The following is a 12,988-nucleotide window of genomic DNA, read 5'->3' as shown; positions in this document are numbered from 1 at the left end:
AGAGAAAAAACACAGGCCAATTGTCTGTTGTGCTGTTCCTGCAGACAAAAATCCAGCAGCCATGTAAATATAAAACAACTTTAGCTACAACCCAACTGACATATTTCAGTGAGGGTTAAAAACAATAGTTGAAAAGGACTCTCATTCAAACGGGATGTTGTGGCAAATCAGGACAGTGACGCAGAGAAGAGAAATGACAGTTTTATGGGGCTGGTCAATCACAAGCCACTAAGGACAGTGGGTGGGTACACTAAAGCTCATTTCACTGTAAGATACTTACAGCTAATGCAACTAAATAACAATACCATTATAACAGCAACAGTAATATTATTATATAATACCATGAATTGAAATAAAAAAGCTGCAAAACAATCTTCACACTTGGAAATCTTGCATAACTGAAAACCAAATTAATGTTGAAGTTTGTCATCTTAAAAGTGCACCCTTAACAAGCGCTTTTAAAAACCCTGAATTTGTCAGATATTCCTGTGCGTCTGTGTGCGGATCTGTGTGGATGGGTGGGTGCAGGGAGGGATTTGACACTGGAAAAGTGATCCAGTAACGCTATTGACATATAATACTGGTGTTCTTTTCAGTTTTTATTGTCTTCCTTCAAACTGATATTGGCATGGAAATAGAAAGCGCTTCATGCCTGGCTGCACAAAACATCTGGGTTGGAACATATTAATAATCAATCCACAAATACTGCCACAGAAGAGCTAATGCTGATGCAGAGGCCCCCACTCATAGTATTCACATGCCAGGTGATATTAACCTCTCAAACACTGGCTTGTAAAACTGCCGAGTGAATGAAAAGTGCGTATGAAAAGTGCAAGTGTGTGTGTGTCTCTGTTTCATAGGTATTGTGAGGACGGGGGACGGGGGTACACTCTGAGGAGGGTGAACTCTGTCTGTTGCCAAGTGAGCAAGAGAAGCGCGTCCACTAGTTTAGTGTCCCACGGCAGTTCTCTGTTCCACACAGACAAGGAATCTTATTCTCCTCTAGGGGGAATTTGTAGTCGTATGTGATCTCTTCATTGACGGCGATGGCCTGCTTCGAGTAGATCACAATCTTTTTCTGGGACTCTATGGTGATAACCTTGGCGTAGCAGTTTGGCTGGAGGAACAAAGCAATGAGAGACTGATGAGCTACCACTCCAGAAAAGAAAATTTAATATTTCATAGCCTGTTAGCTATGATCGTCATCTAAAAACACGTCAGATATGGACAAGAGTTGACTGAGGATATTCAGACTCACAGTGCAGCAGTGGTTGATGAATCGTGCCAGGTTGCCACACTTGGTGGCATCAATAATTGTGTCGTGGTCCACTCGGAATAAGTAGCTGCTCCCGATGCCCTGCTGTGCGTACCGCTTCTCTCGATTGTCAGCCACCATCTAGACACACAAATAAAACCTTTGTTCACCTGTCCTATGTTGACACTGAACCAACCACAACAAACAGGTATATACAAAAGGTGCATGAGTAATGTTTCATATTTACAGTGATTTATATTGATGATGCACCAATATTGAAATAATGGAAGCTTGCAGATGCATCTGGCATATTTTTACTTACTTTGTAGCTGGAAGTGTATAATCACGGCACTAAACTGTTAATATTCCTACAACATACTGACCCCATGGGATTTCTGGAAAGTTTTGCTTTAAATTCATCACGTTTTCAGCACAGACTGGAGACATTACCTGTCTGATGTTTTGACCCACATACTCAATGACCATCTCATCAGCAGCAATAGGCTCCATGGCAAACAGGCCCCACTCGTGGATTCTGCTGCGTCCAAAACGAAGCCTCTTCTTGCGGTACTGCATAAGGGAAAAAAAGAATTAACTGTAACAAAGGTCTTGGTAAAAACATTATAAAGCATGCAGGTTCTCGGATAAATATGTTTTAAGCTTTCATGAAACTCCAGCCCGGTATGTTTACCTACAGTGGCTTGCAAATTAATGTAAATGTAAAATGTAAATTAATAAATGTTCTTCCTTAAAATACAGGGGGCATGACTGTAGCCACCCTTATGTTAAATTCCCATAGAGGCAGGCAGATTTTTATTTTTAAAAGCCAGTTATTTCATTTTAATTCCAAAGGCCAAGGGAACTTTATCAGGATGCATAGTACCCTGGATCCATGAAATAACTTGCCTTTAATAATAAACATCTGCCTGCTTCTAAAGGGATTTAACATAGGGGTGTGTATACTTATGCCCCTTGTATTTTAAGGAACAACATTTATTTATTTACAATACATTATTCATTCACAAAGAAAATTGGTGTCCTTAAAAGATAGGCTTTTCCTAATTCCTCTTTTTTGTCAACTTTAGCATGGTTGTGTAAACTTATGCAAGCCACTGTATGTGTGTTTTAGGTGGTTTGTAAGTGAACTCTGACTAAGTCCAGTAAAAAATAGCCAACACCCTACAATATGACCACCACCCTTCTTTAGGGCGTTGATGATGAGGGGGAACTTTAGGACTGGTTTCCTGTCTGTGTGTTCAACACAGGGATTGCTCAGTGACATGTTTAGCCTTGGATATATCCATGACTCAAGTGTGCAAACTTCACTTTGAATTTAACTCTAAAGTGTAAGCCATCTAAAAATAGACCTGGAGTGTATATTTAGCGGGGCGGAGAGCTGCTTCACGCATGTGCCGTGCCGTGGCTGGTGGAATATCAAGCATTGACTTGAATGGCCGCGATTGCTCGTGGGGCCCACGGTGCTTCCGGAACACAGTTCAGACGTGCTTGGTAGAAATTACTGGAGGGGGAATGACATGCAACAAAGGGCTGCAGGTCGGAATTGAACCTGCCTGCACTGCAGCAAGGATTGAGCCTGATACCAGTGGAGTACTTAATTTGATACCCTTTTTTGTCTACTTTATTTGAAACCTAACATGTGAATCGAAGCATTCAGTTGCATAAAAAAGTCCAGCAACACTCCTCCCCATCCAAATATTTAGCATTCAAATGCGCTCGACTTCACCACAACACAGACTGTATGGTTGTAGTTGCAGCATTAGTGTCACACGTCGCCTTAAATCAAAGAATGCTTGAGGTGATTTGCTGCAAGCTAAATATAAATAGTAATTTCTTTCTAGGTCTGTGAACAAAAAAGATCAAATGCCGGTATCGTATGATTGTAGAAGTTTCGAAACTCTGTACTGGGAAAAAAAAATGCTCTGAGATGTTTGCATTCTTTAAAACTAATCAAAATTGTCTCGGTATACAATATTAAATTAAATTAACTGTTCACACAATACAGTAACGTGATCTATTTAAATTAGCTGGATACATGGTTAAACAAAATTAGCTCTTACCAGTGTATCACTGTGTATATTTCATCCATATCGGTACCAAAATGTCCGTAAACATATTCTTTGTAAATCTTTACAATCATTCCCCAAAAGAACAAAGCAGGTCTGCCTTGTTTCACTATCCAAATGTTTTTCAAACCTTGCCATTTTTATTTTGTAGCTTGCTAGCTCAAAGGTTGTTGTTGTTTCCCGAAGTGAACAGAATTTGAGAACGCGACACACACACACAGAGCAGAAAGTAAGGGACATCTGGCACGTGAGCAGTTATCCTGGAAATGTACCTATGTTGATCCAGACTATTTCAGTCCATACTTTAAAAGGTATTGAGTACCGATACCTATCCCAAATTTTTGTAGAGGCAATACTGTAAAGGTGGTTGAGTTCCTGTCATTTGCACTCATGTGGCTACACCTGCTGTACATTTTCTGCGGATAAAAACTAAATCTTATCATGGCAGCTAGAAGAGATTAAATCTGTTAAGAAATGAAAGGGGCAGCCACATAAGGACCTTTATTAAACATTTCTGTCATTACCACCAGGCATTGTACAGTGATGTTTTATGTGTTTAATGCTGTAAATTTGATTCAATCTTATTTCAGGAATTATTAAAATGACTATTCTATACCAAAACAATTGTATTGTGAGATTAACACTGGCAAATGCACTTTAATGTCTGAAAGGACTTTAGTAAGTAAGATTTATTTATATATATAGCACCTTTCACAGATAAAAATCACAAAGTGCTTCACAGTAAAATGAGTACAATATAATGCATATGCACGTTATATTGCCAACTATAATTCACAACAATATGTTGTAATTGTAATGTAATTGAGTGGTTGCATGGTTTACCATGGCTGTCACTGTCCATACCTTAAGCTGGTTGAGTTTGAGCAGGTCAGAGTCCAGGACCGCTGTGGTGCCGATGACAGTGAGGAGGCGGCGCTGCTCTGAACGTCTTTCTGATAGCACCCGGTTAGCTCCCTGGCAGGAAACAGACAGAAACAGGCTTTACGAAGAGACCACAGACACAATCTCACTTTATCACATGGCCTTGAACTGTAGGAGACTGGATCAGTGCAGCACTTTGACCTTGATAGTGTGTGTGAGGTTCATTTGAAAACCAGACACTGAGGCAGATAGGACTGTCATAAAGAGGAAGTCCATTATGAAGCATTACACCCCCAACCAATGCAGGATGTGACTTCTGAAGGCGTTGAATTGTGTTTCTTGCACATGATATCATCAATTATTAAAAGTTGTTCTGAGTTGTTCTCTTAATTCTTTAACTCTCAGACTTCAAAACTAAGGAGCTTTGGCTTTAGTTCTAAACGGGACATTTTTTCCTTATTTACTCACAAGATGTTATGTTAAATTTTCTTTAGCAATTACTCCCATCAATTCCACTATTTCCTCCACAGTTAGCCCCCTGCTGGGACAGGTGCTGGGCTGCTTTGATCAGGACATCAGAGATGTTGGCTGGTGTCCAATAACTCATCTCATCTTGTGCAAGTGACACTGTACCTCTAAAAACATTGAGGTTACATCAAAAAAATAAGCTTTGTGTCACGGAAAATCTGAAGGGTGTGTGAAACGTTTCTCCATGGTGACATTGAGACAATGCATAAAGCCAGAATGGAAAACACATTACGGAGGAATCCAGATGTTGCATAGGAATGCAACACAAATATCAGCAGCTGTGTGGAAATTACATTAATATCCGAATGTTCCTCCCTTACTTAACAGTCAGGTTTCATCTGCATGTAACTCAAGATGTGACCCAATAAACTTAAATTCCCAACATTATACAAGAATACATACATTTATTTTTCTTTGAGAAGCCAAGAATAACTAAAATGGAAATGGCTAAATTTGCATAGGTTAAAAACATAAATAAACCTTGTGCTAGTGGGAGAGAGTAAGAGAGAATGATGAAGTAAGTTAGTAAGTTAGACTCATAAAACTTATCTTAACTTAAAGAGGAACGTGATACAGATGACATGCACGTGTAGCAGTAGGTTTAAAAATAAATGAATGTTGTCAGGAACCAAACATTTTTAAATCTGGAGGATTTGGTGGACAGAGACCTAACATGTTTTCCCTTCAAAAGCTTTTCAGGATGTAAGGGGTTCTACATTAAGTTGGTTTTAAAGTGCACTGTTTGTAATCAGGCTTTTTAAATTATGGAATGCTCTACCCCCCTTACTGTGTGCTTTTTCTATGGATTCTTATAAATGTTACATAAAGACAGGCGCTTGGTTAACCTGTTTGCACCTTATGTTATATAATTTTAATTGTTTTTATTATGTATTGTGTTGTCTTGAATGTGTTTACACCCCTGTAAAGTACTTTGTGATTTTATCTGTGAAAAGCGATTTATAAATATGGCAATGTTGAAACTAATAAATAATTTTGTGAGCCCACAGTGTTTTTTAAGTTGTTTTAGAGCACTTGAGACATGTGCCGGCCATCTGTCTTACAGAATGGTTACACTCCTTTATTGCCCAATGCCAAAGGTGTTGCACATCAACTTTATTTCAGATTATCCAGTAAAATTTGCGCAAACAGGATTTTATCCTTTGATTTCCACTAACGTGTCACATTTTATCTCCTAATAAAAAAAAATTATTTGTAGAGCAAATTTCTTGCAGAGATGCCGCACAAAGTGCATAAAACATGATTTATTCTGAGGCTATAATTAACATTTAATTAAACATAAATAAAAAGTAAAACCTAATTAATGTAAGATAGCATATCAGCTTGCCACAATAATTTAAAATTTGTAATATGTAGCAGCTATGGTTTAATTATTGAACCACCATTGATGTTGTACTCGTGGTTTGACTAAAAAGAAAAATGTAAATCTCTCTATAAACTACTGTATCTTTAATACGCCATCTCAAAATCTGAAAGCTGCTAATATCTGATTCTGGAATCTGTAATGTTACAGGTTGGGAGCAATACAGACTGAAGATAAAAAGTCTTCTTGTGTCTATGGACATTTTCTGTGTTCAAACATGAGTTACTGCATCCTCCAATTGACCAAAACCTCTAGACTTGACAAGAAAAAGGTATATAGTTATAATGTTTATGCTGACTAGCTATTTGGAAAAGCTGCATCACTGTTGCACAACCACATCCATCTTTACCATTCTAAAATCCTCTTATTATCCCAACCCCCAGCATTTCCAGTTAATCTGAGCCAAATGACTGTGGGTTGATTGCACTTACTTACATCCCTGCCAATTAAACTCCTTAGGGATATTACCAAGCGTCATATTAACCATCTATAAAAATAATATTCAAGAACTACGGGATCACCTAATGTTTGTTTACAGAACCAGCACAGAGCTGGACATAATTATTTCCACAGCATGATCATCTGGAATCATGTTTGGATGATTTGTAACCTTTTTGTTTTCCACACTATCAAACGGCCCTTACTTCCACAGCAACTTTCAAGCATTTGAAATCTCATTGCAAAACAGATTCACTGGGTTTTAATTTAGCGAGATGAAAGGCTGAATCAACATTAACTCAACAAGCAGAGTCCCAGTACCTCAGCCTGCTACTGGATGCAAATTCCCCTTGTAAGAAATGGACTGACCAAACTTAAAACAGCAGTCCTTGTTAAATGATCCTTCATAGTTAAAACTGTTCTTGTATTGTTTTGAAATTTAAACTCTCAATCGTTTCCCAATTAATTTAATGTAATAATAATAATTTAAGTTTAATGTAATTAATTATAATTTTTTTAATTAATTGGCAGAATCGTTGTAGAACCACAGACTTGAGTTCATCGCTGTTTAACAGATTCCCCTAACAGGAACAGAGTGAAAAAGTAAAGAAAATAATATGGTTACTAACACTGCAGGGAAAAAAGGATCACACAGAATGACTTTGGGAGAATGCTTACTGAGATGTCGACATTCTCCACCTCCCGTATGACCTGCTCGGGCAGGTCCAGGTCTAGATAGGCGTCCTTCTCCTTGCGGCTGATGGCGTAGTAGCCCTCACTCCTGGCACAACCGGTTACATGCTCACGAAGCTGTCCACCTGTGTTCTTCTTCTTACTACGTCGAGCATTCGGCAAATTGGTTAGTGCAGCTCAAAGGTCAAGGACAATAGCAGGAAACCATAAAGTGATATGAAGACACATTTTATCCATTAAAAAGAAAAATGCTACTCATTGCTTGAAAACAGACAAATCTTGTTTGGACATTGATTACTGGAGTTAATTTCCATGGTGATTATACACACACATATTTAATGCAGAAGTAAACCATTGAAAAGGATATTAGTGTGGTTGACCCAGTGAGTATCATTGAGCCAGTCAGAGCTGTGGTTGTCCTGCAGCAGCTTCTCATAAGTCTTCTTCAGCAAACTTAAGTCTTCACTGTCCAGACCGGAGTTCCAGATGTCATACAGGATAGTCATCTGCTCAAACTCACTGCGGTTGTCAAACTTAATGGCTGGTAGATCAGATGCTGGGACTGGTTTTGGCTGGGATGTTGTTATCCCTGCCTCCTGCAGAAAGAGGCGCTCACTCTTCCTCACGTCTTCAACCACCTCGTCCTCTGTGTCACTACTGGACAGCTCCCCAGACTCAAGCTCCTCCACGTCCACGTCTTCCTCAGAGTCCTGCACAGAGGGAGAGGAATATTACTACCAATGAATCAACGTAACTAAGGAAAAGCACTGAGGCTGTGTTCTCACACACATTGTTATGTTTACTTATACCAGACTAAAGTGAAATGAATCATCCATTGTTTTTTGTCTTTTAGTTTCACCGTCAACACCTTACAGCTTGTGCACACTGAGTCACATTAACAGTGACATATTTATTGGTCAGTTTCAATCATCTGGCCCGTAAACATTTTGAAAACGGAAAACATTTAAAGTGTTTTCCAGTTAAAAGCAAATGACTCACTCAGTCACAAACAGCCTGGCATGTGTGAGGAAAACTTACTGCACAACAATAGAGGCCTAAACTAAATATACACCAATCCAACTTTTTCAGTCCCGATACCTGGGTTTTGGATATTATTGAAATTATAATAATTGATAATTGAATTAAATAGACCAGCCCCATTGTTGCGGATACGTGATCCAGCTATTTGGTAAGTATCAGCCTGATATCAGTGTTGGATTAGTGCATCCCTAGCGTAAACAGGTGCCAGTGGCACTAGGCAGAAACTAGCAATTTTCAGTTCATTCTGATAAACACAAACTGAACACAAATTTAGATTTGACATGGAGGCAACATCAGTAGGTCTGTGTAGAGTCCAGCAGTAAGATTAGTGTTATTGTAAAGAGGAGCACAGGGGCACACTTTTGCCTGCTCCTTTAAAAACGTCCTCCAGCAAGAATTCCCCATGAATATCATGCTGACAATACAAATCTCATAATGCCAGTGTTATATTACATCTAAATATACTGTAGTTCTGCAGCATGTTGGTATTCCCATTGATTACAAGCCCAATAACATATAGCTCCATATAGTTGGGATATTCTGTGCATGCACGAGACACAGTAAGAAAATAAATACAGTAATTTCTTTTCTGTGGAAAAACATGATGGCATCACTAAAAAAAGAATCTGGTCATTAGAGAAACCCACCTACAGATGAGTCATATTTTGAGAGACATTGTGACATTGTTACCTATGACACACCGTATATGGTTAAGAAATACACAAACATTTACGGGAACAAAGCAGAAGTTCCAACACACCTCTAGTTTCCGTTTCCTCTGTTTCTTGCCTGGCTGCCCCTCCTGTTTTTTTGTGTGATGAACCTCAAGATTTTCTTTGTCTTTTCTTCTTCTCTTTTTGCTCTTGTCCTTTTCAAGTTCAAAACCTTTGCCAACCATGATCTTCTTCTTTGACGATGGGGGTAGAGTTGCAGCTTGGCCCGCATCCTCAGACTCACAAAGCCCTCCCCCCAAGTATTCTCGTGTGTCTCCTCTGGGTGGTAGCCCTTCTCCAATGACCTCCTCTGGCGCTTCAAGCACCCCAGAAATAGTGTTGAGGTCTGCAGGAAGCAAGACAGAGGAATCTTGTTTGGAGGAAGTCCTTTTGGTACCGGATGGTACTGGGAGAACAGGGGGTTTGAAGTAGTTGTGCTCCGTAAGGACAATTACACCCTCTGGGCTTATAACCAGGGCCAGTGACTCTGAGGAGAAGAGATCTTCTTCCATCTTCTGCTCTTCTGCCTCATCAGATGTCTCTGTCTCCTCTGAGTCCCCAGCATCAGGGTCCATTTTCAAGGCTACGTCTGCCAACACAGACAGGTCAGTGGCTGAAGCCGAGGCCAGCTGCAGGAGGCTTGATGCCCCTAGCTGCTCTCTGAGTCTCAACCTCTGCTCAATTTCTTCCTCATCCTCGTCTTCCTCTCTGAAGGAAAGACAGGAGGAAGCAGACAAGCTGGTTGTCCGAGGTCTGCCTCTGGACCGTTTGTTGACGGGAGGTGGAGGAGGGGCCTCCTCGAAGGCCATCCTGCACATAGAGGCGTGGTCCAACGGCAGGTTTTGCACAGTGCGGCACACCATAACAGGTGGGATGGGAGATTTGGGGGAGTCTTTGCCTGCACCCCGTTTTCCAGGGGACTTGACAAGGGTGGTTTGAGGAGAAACAGGTGGTCCCTTTTTGGATTCATCAGAATCTTGGGTTCGTCCAGATGGGGGCACAATGAGGGCATTGCCTTCCCCTGGTTTGGAGGCAAAGGGGAGCAATTGGATGCCGTGAGTGGGACGAGTTGAGGGGGACAAGGAAGAACTGACTGGGGAGTCTGGGGGCCTTCCAGGGGAGAGAAGAGGAGATTCACCCGCCAGCTGGGAGGGAGAGGGAGATAGCGGTGCAGTCGGAAGCTGTGTTTTTCCATCATTCTCGCCTGTGGAGAACGAGACAGTCTTCCTGCGTTTCTTGAGAGGGGGCACAAGAACAATAGGGGACGAAGGACGCGGGTATGGCGGCGATGGAGGTCGCTTGGTAGGTGCGGCTGTTGTATCTGCCTTGCTGTCCTTGGCTTCACCTGAGAGAAAATACAAGAGTTTAGAAAGACTGATCCAAACTTAAAAGCTGTAAAGCAGCTGTTTTGCCCAACGAGGCATTTTTGAAGCAGAAAATAATAGTCTAGTATGTTTTTTTTCTAACTGTATCCCCCTTGTCATTTTTGTTGCATGTATAAGGACAAGTGCCAACAACTAACAATTTAAATATTAATAAAAATGTATAGTCATCTGGGAAAAAGGTGGGGGTGGTGATGTTGGGCAAAAAAAGGTTCTTTAATCAGTGGGTTTGTCGGTCATATTTTGAGCCAGAAACACACGCATGTTTTCACACACAATCTCTCTGGCTTGAGGCAACTACAGCCCAGGATGTATGGCTTTGATATGGCAACAAGTGACAGCCGCCACTAACATAGCTTTAGCCCAACAGTTTGACGAAAATTCCTGTGTTTAATTACAATTTGGCACATCAAAACAAAGAAATCGCAATTACGTAATAAAATAATGATTATGTAATAGTTGTTAAAGGCCTAGGTTGATGGTCGTTATTTTTGCATTTGCTCAAGTGATATGCATTTGTTAATGTTGCGTTCTTCTGACTAACCTGTTTTAACCTCTGCCTTTGAAAAAACAGCCGTGTTATTTTCCCTGAGAAAAAACAAAAGACAACATTAAAGCAATCAATGATGAAAAGAACATTTTATCAAATTAAACTGACAAAACGCACTTCTGTGGACAGATATTAGCCAAGCTCAAAAATGGACTAAACACAGAATTTTAAACTTCATACCTGCCATGTTTCTCAGTTGTGCTGTCCATGGTTGACTCATCCATGGAGTCTGGCCCTTCACTCTCAGCCATCTCTCCTTCCTCTTCATCCTCATCTTCAGAGGAAGATGAAGATGAGGATCCTGAAGAGGAAGAACCCTCAGAGGACGAGGAGAGGCTCTCATCATCACTATCAACGCTAAGGGCATCATCTAAAAAAAACAGACATTTGGCATCATTACTGCCTTAACTAAATGTAAACAGAAATAAATACATAATAATAAGATTACAGGTTATGATTTACCATCAGACTCCTTTTCACTTTCTTCATCCTCCTCTTCATCCTCCTACACATAAAAAAGGTTGTAGTTACAACTCTAAGAGATCACAGTGAAACGCTGCCATCTAGCCAATAATAAGAGTAAGAACACAAAACAAATGTAAAATTCTAATATTTACATGCCATTTGAATCAAACGTTCAGATTTGTTTAATGTAATGCACAGCCTGTTTTTATTTTTTAAATACATTTGATATAAACTGGTTTCCAAAAGACTCGTTTATGCACCCAACTTGTGTGTGTGTGTGTATGTGTTCTTGCTTTTGAGTTTATTTTATTTGGTTTCAAAAAAGACACACATACCTTTTCAGTTGAGGAGCCATCAGAAGTTTCCTCTCCCTCACTGCCAAGCTCCCAAGGTTTACGATTTCTTGGCCTCTTTTTCCTCCTCTTGTTGTCCCGCTCAGCTCCATGTCTTTTTACCTCCGGCATTCTCCCCTCAGCAGCTGAAAAGAAGACACCAGTTCAAGAGTTGTGCAGAAATGCAGAAATCCTATTAATTCAACCCTTCTTTTAAAATTTGCGACATCATCTTAGCAAACCTTCGTCATCCTCGTCTGGTGGGGTTGAGGGTCGCGGCCTTTTCATGTCTCCCTGGTCAAGCTCCTGAGGTTCTTTCCTTTTTACCTGAACAATTGGACACCAACAATATTTTTTACAAATCAACCAAACCAAACCATGGATGGACTTTAACTGTTCTGGCTACTTTTGAAATCTAAAATAAGCTTATACCACCAAATCTAACAATACAAAAAAACTATAGCATTTCCCATATCAATAAATTACATTTCCATTTTGTACTTGACTAAAATCTATATTTATATAAGAGAAGTCCTGGCAGTAATTAGGACTAAACAAATCTAAGATTTTAATATATGACCAGTAAAAAAATAAATAAAAAACAATGGTTTAAACTGAGAGCATGCAATGACAGTGATACATTTCTTGGTAACTGTAAAATGACAGACACTAGCCCGTGTGTGTGTATTCAAGAGGGGTAGAAGTAGGTGTTTTAATTTATCAAATCACAGTGTGAGCTGTTTAACATAGAGATACAGTCCCAGATCTGCCTCAGCATGGTGCTTTTACCTTGAAGGAAGGCAGTCGTAGTGCTCCTCGGAGAGACAATCCCTCCATGCCACCACTCTTTGCCCAATCCACAAGAGATGTGAGAGGCTCCCGAGGACGGCTGACCTTTTCCTCTTTTTTCTCATCATCCCGTAAGGCAGACATTCCTCTAACCATTGTCTGGAAAGGCTATAGAAAAAAAAAATTACAATTACAATTTGTATTTATTCCCCTTTTTTTATTTCACACTATAAACAGTAATCCCTGATCAATGTGGTCAGCAGCATCCTCTTGCTACTGAGAATGAGGAGGGCAAATACAAAGCAAAATCACCCTGCTTGTTATAAGGCAGTGAGATTCTTTAAGGTATATCTTAAAACCAGATAAATGAAGAAAGTTAAATTTTGTGGCAAAATGCATTTAAGGACAGGTAAATATCTTTTATGTAAGCGTTTGTGTGTGTGTGTGTGTGTGTG

At 40.0% G+C, this 12,988-nt stretch overlaps 2 protein-coding genes across 4 annotated transcripts in view; both read right to left on the bottom strand.

The window, feature by feature from the left end:
* The window catches only part of hsd3b7 (hydroxy-delta-5-steroid dehydrogenase, 3 beta- and steroid delta-isomerase), a 24,240-nt gene extending 13,501 nt beyond the window's left edge, over nucleotides 1-10,739 (bottom strand). The window contains exon 1 of the mRNA XM_032537859.1: nucleotides 10,730-10,739. The gene's annotated coding sequence lies outside the window, so the exon portion shown is untranslated. The remainder of the gene's footprint in view (nucleotides 1-10,729) is intronic.
* setd1a (SET domain containing 1A, histone lysine methyltransferase) overlaps nucleotides 595-12,988 on the bottom strand; it is a 20,291-nt gene continuing 7,897 nt past the window's right edge. For all 3 annotated transcript variants that reach the window (XM_032537855.1, XM_032537854.1, XM_032537852.1), the window contains exons 9-21: nucleotides 12,534-12,701; nucleotides 11,987-12,071; nucleotides 11,748-11,890; nucleotides 11,410-11,452; nucleotides 11,128-11,317; nucleotides 10,942-10,985; nucleotides 9,063-10,360; nucleotides 7,629-7,971; nucleotides 7,247-7,431; nucleotides 4,204-4,314; nucleotides 1,706-1,825; nucleotides 1,259-1,396; nucleotides 595-1,117 (exon numbers count right to left, since the gene is read on the bottom strand). In XM_032537855.1, the coding sequence (XP_032393746.1) occupies nucleotides 944-1,117; nucleotides 1,259-1,396; nucleotides 1,706-1,825; nucleotides 4,204-4,314; nucleotides 7,247-7,431; nucleotides 7,629-7,971; nucleotides 9,063-10,360; nucleotides 10,942-10,985; nucleotides 11,128-11,317; nucleotides 11,410-11,452; nucleotides 11,748-11,890; nucleotides 11,987-12,071; nucleotides 12,534-12,701 (3,042 nt within the window). In that variant the 3' untranslated portion in view covers nucleotides 595-943. The remainder of the gene's footprint in view (nucleotides 1,118-1,258; nucleotides 1,397-1,705; nucleotides 1,826-4,203; nucleotides 4,315-7,246; nucleotides 7,432-7,628; nucleotides 7,972-9,062; nucleotides 10,361-10,941; nucleotides 10,986-11,127; nucleotides 11,318-11,409; nucleotides 11,453-11,747; nucleotides 11,891-11,986; nucleotides 12,072-12,533; nucleotides 12,702-12,988) is intronic.

This window comes from Etheostoma spectabile, chromosome 15, assembly GCF_008692095.1.
Source record: "Etheostoma spectabile isolate EspeVRDwgs_2016 chromosome 15, UIUC_Espe_1.0, whole genome shotgun sequence".
Lineage (NCBI taxonomy): Eukaryota > Metazoa > Chordata > Actinopteri > Perciformes > Percidae > Etheostoma > Etheostoma spectabile.
Note: the sequence above shows the minus strand (reverse complement) of the source record. Positions and strands in the feature narration are given on the sequence as shown.